The 19,829-nt window shown below is 40.0% G+C and overlaps 1 protein-coding gene across 2 annotated transcripts in view; it reads right to left on the bottom strand.

The window, feature by feature from the left end:
- Positions 1 to 6,997: 6,997 nt before the first annotated feature.
- Positions 6,998 to 19,829, bottom strand: part of chd7 (chromodomain helicase DNA binding protein 7) — a 74,887-nt gene continuing 62,055 nt past the window's right edge. The window contains exons 29-38 of one of the 2 annotated variants that reach the window (XM_066720193.1): positions 18,983 to 19,208; positions 18,569 to 18,777; positions 17,409 to 18,128; positions 16,378 to 16,538; positions 14,575 to 14,802; positions 13,651 to 14,088; positions 12,048 to 12,275; positions 11,535 to 11,675; positions 10,187 to 10,291; positions 6,998 to 9,924 (exon numbers count right to left, since the gene is read on the bottom strand). In XM_066720193.1, coding sequence (XP_066576290.1) covers positions 8,953 to 9,924; positions 10,187 to 10,291; positions 11,535 to 11,675; positions 12,048 to 12,275; positions 13,651 to 14,088; positions 14,575 to 14,802; positions 16,378 to 16,538; positions 17,409 to 18,128; positions 18,569 to 18,777; positions 18,983 to 19,208 — 3,428 coding nt within the window. In that variant the 3' untranslated portion in view covers positions 6,998 to 8,952. The remainder of the gene's footprint in view (positions 9,925 to 10,186; positions 10,292 to 11,534; positions 11,676 to 12,047; positions 12,276 to 13,650; positions 14,089 to 14,574; positions 14,803 to 16,377; positions 16,539 to 17,408; positions 18,129 to 18,568; positions 18,778 to 18,982; positions 19,209 to 19,829) is intronic. The other variant, XM_066720202.1, reaches the window with a different exon arrangement.

Raw genomic sequence — 19,829 nt, 5'->3', positions numbered from 1 at the left:
AAACAGCTTTTCCTGACCAGTTGTCCCATGTGTGTTTTGCAACTTTAAGATACACCTGCTGAAAAATAAACACCTTCAAGCCTGTAACAGACCCATATGATGAGGCTAACCCTGGAGCCAATTCATCTTTGTTACCCACTCATGTCCAAATTGTATGGTCAGGGAATCATTTAGAACATTTTCTGGAGTGGAATAGTTCACATGTGGTCCATCATCATGGGGAAAATATCCATAGATTATAATCATTATAATACTGAATTATGCTTTTAGTAATTTATGTTTTGTTTTTGTTCTGTTTTTCAAGAGTGTGATGATTGTTCTGTATAAAGAATGTAATGCAAAATATTTTATTTTCAGAGTAAGATTTGCATATTGAATGTGCACAGAATTTTGTTCAGCTCTGTAGTGCCAGAATGTAAGTTTTGAGGAACATGGCTGGAAGTCTATCTATTGACGTAGATGAGATGGCCTACATACTACAGTAGAATCTCATTAAGTGGTAATCACCCAAAAGCAGGCAATTATATGTGAGAATTAAAGCTCTCTAAATGCTAGTAAGTTTGCAATTGTAACACAACAAGATAAATATATATCTTGTTTTGTCTGCTCTTTCTATGCAAATGCTTGTAGCCAAAAGTTGGTCTACCAGAATAATGCACTGAATACTAGACTATGACCGAGACTGAAACCCAGGTCCTCAGGGTCCTAGTGCCAACCCCTACTGCGATGCCAAAATAACAAGTAACTTGGCAGAGCTGTTGATACAAGCTTCGAACCACATTCATTACAACTCCCTCCAGTAAGATACAGCTCATCTTCCAGCCACACAACCTACACCAGTTCATATTCAGTTTAAGGTAATCTTATGTAAGAGAGAAAACATATTGCACTGAGCAGTGGCCATACGTAGCACAGACGCGTGCTCAAATAAAAGGTATGAAATCCATTGTGATGACTGCCATGAGGCAGGTTGAGCAGTTTAAGCTGCATTCATTACAATATCTTTGTACAGATAGACAAAAGATGTAAATATCAAAATATAATTCTTGTAGAAAATCAAGCTAAATAAAGAGGCCATTATATTATGTACATCATCTGTGTTCATTTGTGCTAGACTGGAGAAGGCAACCTGTCGGGGTCTGTGGTCACTTTGGGCCGAGAGTCTGATGCAAGACAGGAATGGTTTGGTCTTAATCTGAGTTACATACTTAACTTTGGAAAAATACTTTCCTTTTACAAGCTTTACTAAATGTGTTAGACTCTTTGTTCCACTTCAATTACATTAAACTAAGATGATTTATATGTCAGAAAATATAAATTAAATTAATGGCTTTCTGAATAACCCATTCATTAATTTAAGTATACAAAAAATACTAAAGATTAAAGGACTATACATAAACAAAATAAAAACTGTTTTTACACATGTACTCAGGTCCGGCACTACCTATAGGCAGAGTAGGCAATTGCCTAGGGCCTCGGGCTTGGAGGCGGCCTCCACAACCATAACATCCCTATACGCGAGTGTAACGGGGCTCATTTGTGTCATAATGAGATCGTTACAAAGTGACGTAACCCCTCGGTAAAAGTAGTATAGTGTTAATCCTCCTGTGGTAGGAGTCCCAGCCTGTTAGCGTAGAGGGCTTAACACTCCGCTGCGCTGGAGCCACTGCGGAGCGGAGCACCCGAATCCCGGGTGGGGAGCGCTGACCCGCATCGTCTACACCAGTCCACCAATCAAGAGGGGGGCCCCAACGTAAATTTTGCCTAGGGCCTCCAAATGTCTAGAACCGGCCCTGCACGTACTATTGTTTTTGGAAATGTGTACAAGGAAATATATATATATGAAGTACTTATGGCAAAAGCAATTGAAAGGTGAGGTTGGAAAATATCTTAACTTCTCTGAGTGTTTTCGATGTTTCTAAGTTCCAACATAATTCTTATTTGATTATCTTTTTGTAAGCATTATTGTTCTTCAATAATGGAGTACACATATTTGATTTATTTTTAATGTTCCTATAAAAATAAGTTGTTGTTTTTTTCCCCATTCACTGTTTCTTAGGATTAGTATAAATTGTATGCACTACACCTGATATATTCTGTAGCGCTGTCCGGAAGGGTCAATTGTTATGTGTTATATTGTTGCAATTACATTCCATGAAAGCTCTCTGAGGTATGGCGGGAACATGCACATGTTGTTACACATGCAATCTCTCAAACTCAATGTATTTTAAAACAAAAAACTTTTAACAGTGCACAAATTGTGTTTACCCTACAGAATACAAACATGAAAACATTTTATGATTTGGTATTTAAGTTGATTTCAACTGTTGCAAAGTAGAGGGACACCACTGCAAATGAAGAATGACCCATTACCGAAAAGTTTAATTGGTGCTGATTTGCACAATTTATGTTTATAGTAACATTTAAAAAAAACAACTATACTGAAAGTAGTAAAATACTAAAGACACTAGAACACAGTAACCTTTTTGGTTAACTAAAAAGACTCCCTTCTACAGTTTAGAGTTTGTGTCAACATTATATATTTTTCTGTATATAATAATAATAATAATAATAATAATAATAATAATAATAATAATAATAATAATAATTTAAACTTACGTTGGTCAAATGATCCCGGAGACTGGTTGTTCTTCTGTGATTTTCTCTGGCAGTTTACACATTCAGATTTTGTGTGTGTGTGTGTGGGGCCTTCTGTGCATTACCAAAAATGTACATTTAGACATTTGTTTTATGTTGCACAACACAACACTTTGCTGTAAAGATGGCGGACAGAGAAAGAAGAGGACCTTTAACACTGGCATTTCTGATCCAGATCAGTTGTGTTGCGTTCACACTGCCATTTTATCAGGATCAACTTTCTGCCGCCACAGGGCTCTTCGCAAGCACACTAGTCCGAACATAATTATATGAATATAATAATGCTTTACACAGAGCTATATCAAAAACTGTAATTTTATCTCATTGCGAATTATGTTGATGTTGGAGGAGGTCGTGGGGGTCTTTGTTGTTCGTGGTAAGGGGAAATGCTCATGGTGGTTGTTTTCTGGGGTCGAGGGTTAACGTGGGGCCAGCTCATTCTGGGCAGATTTAGTTATGACAGTATGATCCTTGTAAAGCTGTGTTCGCACTACACAAATACATGTATTGCAGGAATCTCTACTGTGTGTTATTTTGTCAGTAGCGGAAAGGGGCAACTTGAAGGCTGTTCGTCTCCCGTCTCTAAAACACACGCCACCGCAGTGCATGCTGGGACTCGAGCCGGTCGACCGTCCACACTGCCAGGATTAAATGCTACCGATGCGTTTGATCCGGATCTGTACCATCTCCCTGAGAGGTGAATTTGATCCGATTGCCAAGCATTTACACTGCCATTTCTGAGCAAGATCAAGCACTACCTATTAATTTGATCCGGATCTGAAATGGCAGTGTAAATGTGCCTTTATAACACACAGAATAACATGGAGTGGTCCGCATGCATGCTGGCAGGTGGGGGTTGGGCTCTTTTTCAGCAAATTCATTATTTGGGGGTTAGGCTTTTTTTCAGAAAACAAAATTCATTATATCAGTGTAATATATTTTCAATAACAGCTACATAGTTTAAATGTAATCTGTTCCAGTGCCTGCTGACAGGATAGTGGCAATTCAGGGCTTTTAATTATGTTTTCTTGTTTTTTTTTTTACTTTTTCTTTAATTTAACTAATGGGCATTATACAAATCAAATATTTTAATTTTGAAATGCTAGGACGGACACCTGAATTTATGGAGATCGAACTTGCTTGTGAAAATAGAACTGGATTTTGTATTCTTGTATTATACATTCTTTGGGAAATTCATTATTGAAGAAATCTGTTAGAGGGTAATATCTGGCGATTAAAACAAACTGCTGATTTAAATGTTTCTGTTAATATCCTTCAATCTATTAGTCAAGTTAATAAATTATGGATAATTCTGTTATCAAATTTAAATTATTTATTGATGTGTAACACATTTTTAAATAGTTATTCATGAGCTGTTTATTTAATAATTAATCACTGCATGCCTATTAGTTTACTCTTATAACAGCAGATAAAATAAAAGCTTGAATGTAAAATAGGGATAATTTCCTCAGTGAATAACATGCAGCTTAAATATAATATAATAAAAATGTCACTGAACTTGTTACACAATTTATTAACACAAGCTGGAAATGGCAAACTTTGGATCTAAACACAAAAGGTGCAGAGGAGATTACTCAGCTTCCATTGCCATATTGTGCTCCAGTGTTAATCAAACTCCTAGTTAAATATTGCATTTCATCAACTGGCCAGGTGGCAAAAAACAGTTGATTAGCAGAAAGCATTGAAGTTTCCTTTTGAGTTCTTAAAAAGCTCATCTCCACAGTAGGTTATCAAATTACACATCCTGGATATAGACCTTGTTCACACTGGCTTATTTTAACCTGGAAATTGCTTTTATGCTACAGACAGGAAAGGCACTTCAAAAGACTTGATTCCCTAAAATACCATTTGCATGTCACAAGCCATTAACAATTGGATTTTACTGTGCGTTCACACATTGTAGGCCAAAGCTTAGCTGGGGGCTATAGCTATTGTTTTAACCCAGCAGGTCAAGCCAGATCAGGGGGGCAGCACTGGGCAACCATCCAGTGTAACGTGTCTCTTTGTCCTACAGTCTCTCCTGTGGGCCTCTGCACTGGTGATGTCATGGATCACATAGAGGATGACTCCTTTCAGCCAATCATGGACCTCTATAACCTAAGAACCTTCTGAGTGCAAGAGCAAGATACAGTATGGTGCCCCATGGCAGCCCCATCTATTTTGGGGGGATTCCCTGCCTATCTTTCTCAGTCTAGCCTCTCAATAGCTTTTATCATTGATCATCATATGCAACCTGCAAATGTAACGTGGTTCCACTTAATTGCAACAGAACTGACGCTGGATCCGATGGGAAATTGCCCAGCGTAGGGTGTAGGCATCAGTCATCTAGCAGTGCAGGGCAGGTCCCAGAGAAAGTGCACTTCACTACATCACCCATCCTCCAACAAGAGGTGTTGGAGCTACTGTATGCTGCCCCGGGTATTTTTTTTTATATGTCCGATTCATTTTCAGTTATTTTCAATGTATTTGACATTTTTTGTTGGTTAGCAGGTTTGCTTTTAGCACATTTGTTTTTCTTTTTATGCACATAATCAGTTATTTTGAATTTAACCACTTTGAGATTTTAATTTTTTTTTAAGTGATTTTAGGAATTGATCACAAAAACATTCAAAATTGTAATTCTTATCTGTAAAATGTAAAATACGTTCACCTAATAAACAGTAGTATGCTGCCCCGGGTAAGTGTATCGGCTACGAAATTAACCAGGTCTGCTCACCCATTACGGCAGGGAAAGCCTACAGACAAGGTAAAGAGGCGTTTACCTTTCTGAACAGCTTATGGAATTTATTAAACCCAAACAAGTTACCAGAGCCTGAGGCTGTTACAAGACACGCTCAACAAATGTTTTGGGCCCTGGCAGCAGTGTTTTCACAAGGTCCAGGTGGAGAACATTTGTAAAGCGGTTGGCTTCCCATCAGTACAGTGTATCCCCAGGTGGAGAAGGTGAACTTCACAGATGATCCCATTGCCCTGGGGTTTAGCACAGCTGTCTTGGAAGTAGGGCACTGCTGACACAGCACTGGGATAAAAACCTATGAACTGCAGGAGATCTCATGTAGTTAAGGGCTCTAGTAATTCAGAGTGCCTTTGTTACTGCAGCCCACCAAGTCTTCTATTGGATCCTGAAGCAGACCATAGGCATCGATCATTACCCATCATACACCTGATGCTTAGTACAGGTGGCAATCATTAATTCTGCTAGGTCAACAACTTAGTGCAACTTATAATACACAAAAGTGCAGCACCCATGATTTTACTTATTTTTTCTTTAATTGGCAGAATCTGACAATGTAAATATTTTTGGAGGGAAAGTGAACTTATGGGGAGCCCATATGCCTAGGGCAACTAGAGCCAAGTAATAGTGCGATCGCAAAGAAAGATGCCGAGTTGGTGAGAGCAACCGTCTTTTGTATCAATTGTCATGTAAATACTGAACCAGAAATGGAAAGAAAAGGAAAAAAACAATTGTCTAGACAGCCATCTCAATTTAACATCGTTTTAAGTTGAACTGCAGATGGACTCCATGAATTTGGAACAGGATGAAATGAGGTTTACAGATTGGATTCACAGTACAGATGGAACTCGAGCTTTGGTGACCGCTGCCATCACACTGGCCAGCCTGCTCCAGGGAAACTTTCAGGCCATTTAAGCTGTACAGCTGCTAATTTGTAAAACAATAGCCAGCACAGCAGGCAGCTAGAAATAATGCAAACAACCATAAACGCTTTGCATGCAAATCAAAAGTTTAAAATAGTAATGAAGCAAGGCACTTCAACAACTTTTAAAGTGTGATGGTAACAGCAATACCTCCAACAGACATGGGCAATGAAATCCCTGCTGAAGGGAAATTTTCCTAGAGGATACTTAACTGGATCGACAGCATTCCTGCAACTATTAACCATTAACATATTTAAATTAATTTGCTTTTACCAAGTAAACTATATAGAAAATAAAGGACTGATGTGGCCTAATAAAAGTAGCATACTAGTTACCCAAATGCCACATGCTGTTTTTTCCACTTACAGATGACCCTGGAGTGGAAACTCCTTCCTGAATCTGTATTCTAAACAAATATCACTTGCTCTGGGGGAAAAAGTTCCAAAGTGGATAATCTAAAATAATCTAATAGAGATGGCGATTTGAGAGTTTTAGTAGTGGTTCTCAGAAGGGAAAAGCCATAAACACTTTGCACTTGATGAACCCTTGAAGAATCTACATCAAGTTATTGAAAACATGATTTCTACAACATGCCCATGGCTTCCTAGGAAGAGAGATTCAAGAGTAAGGCAGGCACACACAATGGGGGAAAACAAAAACAGCCATTTGTAAAAACATTTTATTATACAAAGACAGCTATCGCCTTAGGTAACTTTCATTAGCAGGAAACAAACAAAAACAAAAAACTAGCCTTGGTCTAAGACATTAAATTCCCACTCTGTAGTGTAATACCCATACTCCTCTGCTTTCTAAACGATAGGTGGATTCTGTACTTTTAAGTAAACATCTACATTTAAACTGCAAATGACCTCATGAGTCACTAACTAAATGCAAAATAAGTATTCAAATTAAAAAGTACATAGCATTCAAAATCCCTATACTGGACATCAATTAACCATTTGTGGAAATATCTTTCTTTCAAAGAATCTCTTGCCAAAGGCTCTAGAACCTTAGAAGAATCTAGAAGATACCAGTTACTATGAAATGGCAATGACTCTGAACTGGAAGTTAAAGCCACTGACTTAAGAGATCCAATTCTCTTTATTAAGAGAAAAATAACCTGGTCAACTAACATCTCCAGAGCTGCAGCAAATTAAACTGAGTCGTAAGACTTTTATACATGTGAAAGAAGCTGGACAAAACACAGCTCAGAGGTGTCCATCTTACTTCGGCCTATTTTATAAATTTTTGCAGTATAAAGGAGTTGCTTGAAATAGAACCTCTACAATTTCCCTTATTTATGGAATGTAGTTATACGTTTTAGTAAACTATTTCACATGTCTATGAAGAAGAGGAGAGGAAAAAAAACAAAACAAGGAAACAGGCATGTTGCTGTGGACTTTCCCGGTGCAAAATTCCAACAGCCATACTTGTGTGTCAATCAGTGCTTGGGAATCAGACATTTACAGACAGCTTTAACTCAACAAGCTAGACTACCGAAAAAAAAGTTTAGAAGAAACCTACATAAAAAGACAACATACATTCTGATTTGGTTTCCTAGACGAATATCGTGAGTCACTTTTATTAAAAGCATCATTACTACAGTTGGCAGCAATTTACATCTTATCATACATGATAGTTTCCAAAAAATAAAATAAAAAAAGACATCACAAAAAGGGAAAAACAAAACAAACGAAACGAAAAAACAAACATTTACAAAGTCATGTCTGTAAACTTCAAGGCTAGTTAGAATTGAGGTAATGCTGTTCAGCTTTGTGGCTAAAGTAACAAAAGTCCTTTCATTAGAGAAATGTACCTGATTTTATTCTTTTTTTCTTAGTTTATACCAGTGCATTAAGAATATCACGAGACAAATTGACTGTAGTTTTAATCTTGCGGTCGGTCACCCTTCTGGTGTGTTATTCTGAGAATAATCTAACATTCAACAGCTGCCTTCGTTATTGCTGTCTCTTCAGGCTGAGACGTTCACACCTCTGTTTAGATTGTCAGTGTGTGAAACTCGAAACACAGTCAGAGTCTGTAGGCATGATATGTATGAAATTCATCCTGATCTTCACAGCAAAACAAACCGTACAAAATAAAAAAGTTAAATATACATCTTCATTAATCCTTTTCAGCAGCAGTTACTAATGCCGTTAAACTGTACGCCACTGGATTTAAAAATTGCTGCATGTCAACATAATACCAATGGTAAGGAAAAAAAATGGGAAAAAAAAAAATGGAAAAAATAAAATAAACGGCAGAGCATTATTTAAACAATTCATTCCTAAAAGATTTCAGATAAAGTTTTGAAATTTCATAACTCTCCTAGGATAATAAATAATGCACTGCACAATACTTAAAGACCAAGAAACACCTTTATAACATGTGTGTAACACCACTGCTTTTTGTTTTTGCTACACTATGTTACAGAGACTGCTTTCAGTTTTCCATTTCATTTTGCCTTTGAAAATGGAGTGGGGGCTGGGAGCCAAAATCTAAATGTTTGGATATTTAATTGGCATGTAAACAGTAGGACTAACCACTTGTCAAAAAGTTTAAAACACTTCTTGAAACTGAAGGACAAGGGGGGGTGGGAGAAATGTGTTTTCATTTTTATTCATCATTTTCATTCTCCTCCACCTCCTCAGCCTCCTCCACTCCATCAAGGGAATCCAGCTCCTCGGTGGGCCCTAGCTCATCCTCCAGCACCGAGGAGTCTGCGGTCTTGTTCTGGCTGTCGTCCGTGTCACTGTCTTCCAAGATGTTCTCTCCATCTTCTGTCTTGATGTCAGGCGTGGGCTCTTTACCAACATCCTTCTCCTCTCCCATGGCCCCACCACTCACTCCTGCCATGGCATTCTGCAGTCCTGCCAGCGTGGCCTGAGAGAAGCCTGGCAGAGTGAGCCCACCAAGGCCTGGAGGAAGGAACATGGAAGGGTAGAAGAGGCCAGGGGCCATGGTGGACAGGAGGAAGGGGTTGAAGGCCAATGCGTTGGTGGACATCCCAGCAGCAGCGGCAGCTGCAGCATTGACAGAGCCATCACCATTGGCCTCACCAGAGGCCTCAGAAGTCTTCTCTGACTCCTTATCTTCACTTTCTTCATCCTTATCTTCATTCTTGGACCCTCCTTCCTCAGAGTCTCCCGAGACCACAGTAGTAGTGCTGCTCGAAGCTGCTGCTGCTGCTGCAGCTGCAGCCAGATTATTATTAAAGAGGCCACCTAAACTAAACATATTGGGTAACCCAGCCATGCCAGGCAGCATCAGGGGCAACATGGCAGAAGCGTGCTTGGCATCACCTCCTGCTCCACCAGCTGTAGCCAAACCTGAAGGAAAGCCCATGAGGCCAGCCAGTTGCAGGTTCTGTAGGTTCTGAAGGTTCTGCAAGCTGGTGAGGTCCATGCCAGCAAACAGACTGTTCATTAACAAGGGGTTAATGCCCGAAGAGGAGGCCGCTACTGCAGCAGCCTGTGCGGCTGCCTTGGCGATCTCACTCTTTGGTCTTCTCCCTCTGCGGCCTGATCCTTCCTCTCTCACTACTGGTCCAGTAAGAAGGCGATCAAACATAGACTCTGGAAGGAAACCCTGAGAAGAGGAAGAGATATTAGCTACTGTGAATTTGTGAGTGCTTCATCTTAGAATTGTTATTGAATCTTATAAAAGCAGCATGAATTAAAGGAAATTACACTTTTGGAAAGATAGGCTCACCGCATATTTTAAATTTGTTATATGTATGTTCTACTAAAGAAAGGAATGAAAAACCTTTTAGTTCATCAATAATGGATAAAAGGCCACTCCATGGAATACAGAACACACATTAAGATTCACAGTAGACCGTTTTACTCACCGATTGTTTGACTATGTCTGTCCAGTCTGGAGCAATTGCAAATTCAGGATTTTCTTCAAGCCACCTTGGTAGGTCCTTCATGGGTGGGGCCATAGCTCCTCCCATCTGACAGAGTAAATCAATTCAAAAATGATGCAAACAAGGTTTTCAAAAATATAGTATATTGACAAACATGATCTACACCCACACTGTAATGCACAACAAAAATAGATTTGAATTACCAAAACCTATCCAAAGGTAGGATAGTTTCACTATCATTTACAGTACTGTGCAAAAGTTTTAGGCAGGTGTGAAAAAAATTCTGTAAAGTAAGAATACTTTCAATAATAGACATGTTAATAGATTATATTTATCTAATTTATCAATTAGCAAAATGCAAAGTGAGTGAACAGAAGAAAAATCTACATCAAATCAATATTTGGTTTGACCACCCTCTCTCTTCAAAACAGCATCAATTTTTCTAGGTACACTTGCACACAGTTTTTGGAGGAACTCGGCAGGTAGGTTGGCCCAAACATCTTGGAGAACTAACCACAGCTCTTCTGTGGATTTAGGCAGCCTCAGTTGCTTCTCTCTCTTCATGTAATCCCAGACAGACTCGATGATGTTGAGATCAGGGCTCTGTGGGGGCCATACCATCACTTCCAGGACTCCTTGTTCTTCTTTACACTGAAGATAGTTCTTACTGACTGTCGCTGTATGTTTGGGGTCGTTGTCATGCTGCAGAATAAATTTGGGGCCAATCAGATGCCTCCCTGATGGTATTGCATGATGGATAAGTATCTGCCTGTACTTCTCAGCATTGAGGAGACCATTAATTCTGATAAAATCTCAAAAACTCCATTTGCAGAAATGCAGCCCCAAACTTGCAAGGAACCTCCACCATGCTTCACTGTTGCCTGCAGACACTTATTCATGTACTGCTCTCCAGCCCTTCGGCGAACAAACTGCCTTCTGCTACAGCCAGATATTTCACATTTTGACTCCTCAGTTCAGAGCACCTGCTGCCATTTTTCTGCACCCCAGTTCCTGTGTTTTCATGCATAGTTGAGTCACTTGGCCTTGTTGCCACGTCGGAGGTATGGCTTTTTGGCTGCAAGTCTTCCATGAAGGCCACTTCTGACCAGACTTCTCCAGACAGTAGATGGGTGTACCAGGATCCAACTGTTTTCTGCCAATTCTGAGCTGATGGCACTGCTGGACATCTTCCGATTGTGAAGGGTAAGTAAGCATGATGCGTCTCATCTGCTGCAGTACGTTTCCTTGGCCGACCACTGCGTCTATGGTCCTCAATTGTTAATACAATTGTCAAATAGTACACTACATAAAAGCTGATTCAGGGTCTTACCTTTTTCCCATTTCTTCGGTTCACTACTGGCACCCTCTCCTCTCCTGTCAAAGTGTTGATGTCTATTTTATTGGGGTTGCGACACCGATGCCGCTTTTGTTTGGGCTTTTGAAATGGTGAGAGAAGTAGGTCCTCATTCTTCTGAAAAACAAATTAATGTTAATGCTGTACATTTAACTAGTATAGCATTTAAATGAGTTAATAAGCAAATGGTTTCATTACGTTTTATTCACATTTCTTTCATACAGTACTGCATACCGATTCTATACAGCGTTTGAGTCTCCCAACTTGGGCCCTGGAAAGCTTAAATAAATCAGGTTTTATAGTAGTCTTCACATCGTGGCTAAGGATCATAGTTGAAATGAAACAAAAACCTTTAGCGGTCCTGGACCATGACTGGAGACAAGCATAATGGAGCTTCACCTTTCAACTACCTTTCCTCTTCCACCCCAGGTAACATTAAAAGGTAACACCATTCTTGATAAATTCACAAGTTTCATCGTGGATACTTACTGGTACATAACTTGGCATGTCAACAGTGTAAGTAGGATGCTGCTTAAGCCATTCAATTAAGTCCTTGTTAGTGGGAGCATCATCTCCCACCAGCCTGCTCCCATCCTCGAGGTTAATCACAGGGATGTGAGCATTAGGGTCTAGCTGTCCAGGGGAAGGAATGTTTCTCTGTGGTTGTGGTGGGATCTGCACTCTATCCTCAAAAGCTTTGGTCACTTCTACATCCTCCTATAGAAATTAATGGAGATGCTTAAGAAGGGACCACATGCAGACATTTAATACATAATTACAATTAATTTAGTCCCCCCCCCCCCCATCATGCCACATTTCTAGACTACTGACTGTCTTACAACACAATACTTTTCTGAGTCAGCAACACTTGTCTCATTATGTAGGCATAATCCATATTCCTAATGGCCACCCCTGTTTGTTCATCTTACTTAGACCTATCCTTTCCTTGCACAATCCTCTTATCTTTCTCCTTAAACCTTTCTAAACCTAATTCATAGGGACTCCACCTGCTCCATTCTGTTCATAGGTACTTTCTGAAGGTCTTCCAGCTCATACCATTATATAGTATCACGGCTTTATTTCTCATGGGAGAAATTCCACTAAAGCAAACACTGAATATCCCGCCACACCAGCCAAACACATACTACAGTAAGTAGTATTGCGAGAAGGCGATATCAACATGACAAATAGGCGAATAATAAAGTACATATTTCTGCTCAGTATGTGGCTTTTGAGAATGATCAGACCAGATCATGCATAGCTTAGGGGTTTGTTTCAGTTTACGGCCATTTACTTTTCATAATACAAACGTCATTGTGCACAGCCACACACACCGTTGCATACAGAAGTGCAATTCTGGAACATATTCTGTATTGTTATCAGTTTCAGAATCTGATTTAGACTCCATGTCACAATGGATCAGCACAATCATCAAAGCTGCAGGAATGACAGCACCTAACCAGCATAATAAAGTTTGCTTCTATCCTGGTAACTATGGCATTTAATTCAGATTGTAGTCTGTCACAGTCGGTGTCTATGGGGCAGTACAGTTTAATTTCAGGCTGTAAAATGTAATTTGTTCATTTAGGTTTGAAATGTGTACTCAACACAAAGTCTGGTTGCCACAGATACCCCCTACTTATTATTACTCCTGCAAATTATGTATAATCACGTGATACACATAAGAAAGCATTATCTATGAACGTTATTACATAGTTTGACAGTTGGCATGGAAGCGGTTTTCAATGGTTTCCTAGTTCTTACCTGCCAGGATGAGATAAATATCCATATTCACGATGATCACTAGGTTAAACATTAATATGGTTTTAACTGAAAATGTTGCCATTGTCACTTGCACAATTTTATTGAAATGTATTCCTTACTTAATGGAATTGAGAAAAGATTCCCCGTCAATATTTTGTTGTTGTTGTAAATTAAATATTACCATGACAAACAAAGATGGTTTGGACTATTAAAGTTTAAAGATCATGGTAATGTATGAGTTTTTCAAAATTTGCTATTCATCATATTCAGCTTTCCCATATCAGCTCATGGTACAAATGGTCAAAGAAACAAACAATAGTTAACGTACAGCATTTAGTGATGCCCTCTTGTTGCTCATGAAAAGCAAATCCAGGCCCTCCACATTTTTCCTCCGGCCTCTCCTCCTCTTCGTGGGAAGGTCTCCTTCCAGGTAAGAGCCATTCATTAGGTGTCTGGTGGGTGTCCCTGAAAGGCCAGCTTGCAGCAACTCCATCTGAGTTTTAAAGGCATCGGCTGTTGGGGTGGAGGCGTTGGGCAAAATAAACTTGGAAGCAACAGAAAGATTTGAGGTAGAACTGGTTGCCTCTCTCAAGGCTTTTGATAAGTCCACAGCTTTCTCGTGGTTGTCAGAAGACACATGGGATTCCCTCAGCTGGGCCACCATCTCCATGAGGTTCCTTCTCTTGGCAGCCCTCTCTGCCTCGATTTCAACCTTCCTCCTCCGACGGCGCCGCTGACGGGGAACACTCATGCTTAGAGCCTCCTCCTGTTCACACAAAGGAAGGAAAATCATTCCAATTAATAAAATCACTTGAACATGGTCCCCCAGCACCTTTCCAACACATCTTCAAAACACAGATTAATTTCATACTAAACCCATTTTAATAAATTACGTGCCTATGGTAAAAGTTTATATTTTAGCGTCTGGCGTGATCATTAACCGTCAAGTCCGTTCTCAACTTTCAAGTTCCATCGTGATGAATTGTTTGTAAATGTAAACCAGGAGTCATTCCACACACTGCTGTAATTTAGTTTGCATGCAGCCTAACACCACCTGTTTTGCTGCAAGTTATTGTTAAATGCTTTAATTCAGATTCAATTTCCCCATAGATAAACATTGGTGCGTGGGAAAAAAAAAAAAAATACATATGCCTATATATGTACACAAATACAGGCAGCTTCCAGAAAGACAAAACCCACCATTGTGAACCCAACAGAGAATGTGATGGCACCTACAGACCTGGTCGCTTACCTTGGAGAGCTGAGGGGAGAGGGTGATGTCCTCACTCCCACTGTAGCTGGCCTGGCCCACCATAGAGAGCTCTGCAAAGCTCCTCCTCTGCAGAGGGCTGTCCATGGTGGGGGGGGTGTATCCCGGGAGCAGGCCCGGGAAGTCGAACAGCTGACGTCTGTTCACAGGCCACTTCCCCTTCAACACCACCTCACAGATGTTGTCCAGTCGATTAATCATTACCCTGTCCTGCAATACACAAAAGGAAGGAAAAGTAGAAAACTCTAAAGAAAAGGATACCCGAGTAACAAGGTTCCTGTTATATGCATAAATAACATTAAACATTAAAAACAGCAGTTAAATTATCCTTTTCTAGACACAATACTAGTTTCTTCCATAGAATAGTCTTCTATGCTGACCCTCCTCTCTTCGGTTGAAACGGCAAACATTTGTTGTGCAGTTATTGAATATTTTTGTATTAATGACAATGAAAGAGTTAAAGTGACTTACCCCCAGGGCTCTCTATGTCTAAGCTGAAGGACAGAACAAGGGGTTTTTGGGCTGCCAGTGCTCAGCTTTTAAATCGATCAGACCAAACACTATTGATTTAGGTGCCGCAGCATGCAGTAACTAGGCTAACACTTTCATGCAGGGGAAATTCTACCGCAAGTTGAAGTATAAATTATGGTATTTTACATTATATTTAAAAGATATTTAAAAACTATTGTAAGATACACCCTTACACATTTGCCTATTTTGTCCAATTTGCCTTCAAATGTCATAGCTTTCAGCGAGAACATCTGCCCCAAAACATGAGTATACTTGAGATTCCAAATAAGGAATTTCCTAATACATCGTAGGGAAATAGTGCATGTAACTTGATTGATTCATTGTGGTTATTCCCACATTTCAAATCTGTCATTACATTTAGTCTGATGATCATAAAAATAAATGGACAAATATTTACAGAAATAACCACAAATTATACACTGTTTAATACAAACTACAAGATCCTCTCAGAGAACCTAAGTATGACTTAGAGAGTAAGTTGTCCAATATAAACATCCCTTAATAATTGTAAAAGCTGCAAAGTATCAGATTTCAGATCGCAGCACTGGGAAGCATATTGAATCCATTAGATTCGTTTTAAAAGAGTGGTCCCCTTGAAAGTAAGAAGTTAGTTTGGTTCTCTTGTGAAACAATTTAAAATTTAAAACCCATTAAAAAAGGGCAAGTGCAGATTTGTTGCATACACTGAACCTGGTTGTACAGCAATTGATATCATATTTAGTCCACATGTGGCAAATGGTGTGTAGTTCTCAACATGTTAGCCATAGAGGTTTGGTACAGACTGAACACATTACAATAAAGCATTGCCCTCGTGTTAACACCTCTCTATAGTGTGAACAGTTCCCAATAATTGACCCACTTATGAACTGGCATGTTCAGTTAGATCTACAAAACAGCTCTTTTGAGATGACTACTGTAGGCACTTTGTTGCTGGCAATTAGAATGCGATTAACAAGTAGGAGGCCCTTTCTGTTGACAGTTCCTTAGGGAATTCAAATCTTAAAAATAAAAAAATAGTGTAATATGTGATGAAAAAGCAGAACCCTCATTAGAAGAACATGTAGCATCTGTAAAGCATGAGTTTTTCACAGGGGGAGGTGGAGACAGTGAATTAAATTAATACATACGAATGTATACATACACAGTATTAACGCTATATTGAGCAATGGAGTGGGGACTTTAAACTATTCCCCAGGGGATGCCTTCAAAACCGCAAAGCTAGTGTCTTTCCAAAGTTCGGTGTGCTGAACTAACCTTGGGCCAAAATGAAAAGGAATAAGATCTTTCGTGTAGAAGGTGAGCCATCGAGGTTTCACCATCCTCGGCATAGAATCCATCCCGGGTCTCATCACGAGCCGTGCTCAGAGAAGCGTTGCTCTCCTCGTCGAAGTTCTTACCCCGAGAAGCCGCCCCAGCTGTGAAACAAGAATGCTTACTCAACAGGAACAATGGCACACTACACATCTCCCACACCACGCCCAGCAACTGCACTCTGGTCTAAAACAGGAAGGGGGGGGAAAGAAAAAACCCTGGTTTAACTTTGATTTGGAAACATCTACTAAGATCCTTTCCACGTCTCCAATGGAAAACAAAATGAAGGGGAGGAAAATTAAGATTGGAGCACTGAGCAAAAAAAATAAAATAAAAAAGCCCATTGCCCATAGGTCAAGTTTTGTCAGATTTGATTATATAGCTTTATTAAAACATGTTTTTATTAAAGAAAAGATGAATAAGTATAGGTATAGATATAATTAAATATACTCCACACTTGTTTGGGGCCAATATTAGCAGAAATTTGTAGGAAGGGACATTTTTGAAGAATCTTAAACTACAAATGTATTAGTGTCAAAAACTACTCTAAAGTGCAGGAGAACATGATATAAATATTACCACTGTTCATAAATCATGTGGAATAAAAAGTATAGAGAATCTTTCAAGGATGTTCATCTAAACTGTTGCAAAAAAGCATCCCTATAAAGCAATCAATTTTCAATCAAACACCATATAAAATGCATGAATTACCCCTAACTACAATTTACAACTGTTTGTTGTAAATAACATCTCAAAATCACCAAAAGGAAGGTGAGAAAAATAGATTGAAATTGTTTCAGTGTGATTACATCTTACATCTCCTTCAACGAGTTGCATATACAAGATCTCATACCACAAACCTCTTGGTTGAAATGACAAGATCGCATTTGCAGTTGTTGTTTTCTGTTTATGTATGTATGTGTATATAGAGGGAGAGAGAGATCTCTAGTTTAGAAACCAGTTTCTGAAAATACCTTCAGCATGAGAAGATTCCTCCGATTTATCGTCATCATCCAATTTATCCTCCTCGTCTTCCTCAGAACCCTTCTCCGACAGTGATTTGGGCTCCGACTCTGCCCGCGCCTCAGTGTCCTCTTGTGCCGCCGGCTCCTTAGTGTCACACACGGCCTTCACTGGGGTGTCTTCAGGTTCCTCAGCTTTAGCATGCACCTCTTTGTTGCTTGATTGGTCATCTTCCTCAGTCTCCTCATCCTCCATCACTTTCAGAGATTCCTCCTCAGGTCTGTTTTCCTCTTCCTGTTCCTCAGCCCCCTCAGGCTTATCTGAAGGAGGCTCCTGCTCCTCTTCCTTCTTGACTGACACAGCAGCTGCTGACAGGGTCAAGAGTGGGCCCTGGCTGGGAAACGGGGTGCTGCACAGCTGGCCACTGCTCTTGTTCTGAGCAAACTTCTTGTGGGCCTCGAGGAACGCCAGATCGGGGTCATTGAGGATGTGGTAGTCTGTTCTGCTGACACCGTGTTTGGAGGCCCCCAGCAGCAGGTCCTTGTCATGCCGGCCGCACTCCCACCACTCAGGCAGGTCCAGGCTGGCTTGGCACAGTTTGAGCCGCTCCTCCAGCTCCGGGTGGGGCAGCACCTGCTCCCGGATCTTCCGCAATAGCTCAATGCGGTACAGAGTCCTGGAGGCGCGCTCCTCTGTGATGGGCTCAATGGGGATAGTTGGATCCGGTGGCTCTGTGGGAAAGGTAGGTAGATTTCAGTTAGGAGTCCAGAATGGATCACTTTCCATTTTATTTAAAGAAGCTTGTATTTCCAACCCTGCATTAAAAATACAAATACAATACAAGCTAAAAGATGCCTGAATGTTAATTATATGGTATAACATTTGTCAGTTTCATCCACTCTTTCCTAACTTTAGTCAAACGTGGAGAAAATTAAATGTACAGAATCTTTATTCAGTTTTGTCCCTTGATTCTTAGAATTATAAATGATAAAAGTTCTAAGGCAACATAAGGCTTCATTTATTTGAGGCACCTTCTCAGAGAACAAAAGGGGAATTTGCAAGGGCTGGTCAAAATTCCTTTCAGATTAATATCATCCATTTATACAATGGCACTGCAGAGAAAAGTAACGGAACAGAAACAAGCCCGAAGCTGCGGGTGGAGAAAAATCACCTTCGTCTGACTTCATGGGCATGCGACACACCCTCCTGCACATCGCCACGAAAGCGTAGAAGTACTTTTCAAGGCTCTCATCAGTTTTCTTGTCCAGACGAGCAAAGGCACGGAACTGGTTCCAGTCAAAGGACTGTTTATTAGAATCTAACATCACGCCAAACGTAGACACGACTCTATAGAAATCAGCTTCCTCTCGCCTTGTCCACCTGAAAGAAAAAGAAGGTGAAGCTGGAACCTGAATCTGCAACCTCTGATTTTAATTACAGATATGTATATATGCATTACTTATTTTTATACATTTTAGCTTCACTACAGCCCTGGCCAAAATGGCAATCCAAGCACACTGATTAAAAGCAAACCATTTCCTTTCGTTCTGAGTGAGACTGGTTTACGTAAGTGCAGGTCTCTTACTTTTGACGCCTCTCTGTTATAATGGCTTCCCGTTCAGCCTCCATGGCTCTCACTTCCTCTCTGGGCCGCCGTCTCCTGCGGTCAGTCTTGTTCATGGCTTCCTGTCTCATCTGCTCTCTCTTGTAGCTGCGCTGATAAGCTGTGATCAGGCGCCGCAGTCTAGTTGTTAGTGCGGAGGCAGTGGGCCAGTAGAGTTTACCAAACACTGCGTTTTCTCCAGATTTTCCTGTTTTCATTAAAGAAACAAAAAGGTGTAATAGTCCATTTGTGATTTACATATTAGTGTGCAAGACCAAATATGCTGAAGACCAGCACTGAGTGTGCTACACACTGGTGTTTGGGAACCACTGCTATAGAGCACAGTAACATTTTGTTTTCAGAAAATAATTCCCATATAGTGCTGTAAAAGTTCAACATAATATCGGACATGCTGTGCATTAAATTCATTACATTCAGAAGACAATGTTTTTATTAACCCATTACCACTAAAAGGTCTCACTTATTCAAAGCCTGTGCAGATAAATGCATTAATAACAGCACCACATGGTTATAGATCATTTAGGAGAGGAAACAAGTCCAGCATTCATGTTACTTTAGTCATATTTCCTGCCATTATAAGAAAAGCATGACAAAGCTTGAAAGAAATCTTGGAAAGCTGACAGCTACTCTATAATTCTTGGCCATAGAATAAACCCTCGATTCCTCATAGCTATTGTAGCTTAACTCTTAAGCAAACTTAGTTCAGGTCACTTAGGACCAAATATTTGATTTATTTTAAGTGAAATTATATGATTTTAGTTGGCCATAGCAATTATATGGATGGTGTGTGAAACCCAGGGCCTGACTC

Source organism: Amia ocellicauda, chromosome 2, assembly GCF_036373705.1.
Source record: "Amia ocellicauda isolate fAmiCal2 chromosome 2, fAmiCal2.hap1, whole genome shotgun sequence".
NCBI lineage: Eukaryota > Metazoa > Chordata > Actinopteri > Amiiformes > Amiidae > Amia > Amia ocellicauda.
The sequence above is the reverse complement of the archived record's forward strand: the minus strand, read 5'-3'. Positions and strand labels throughout refer to the sequence as shown.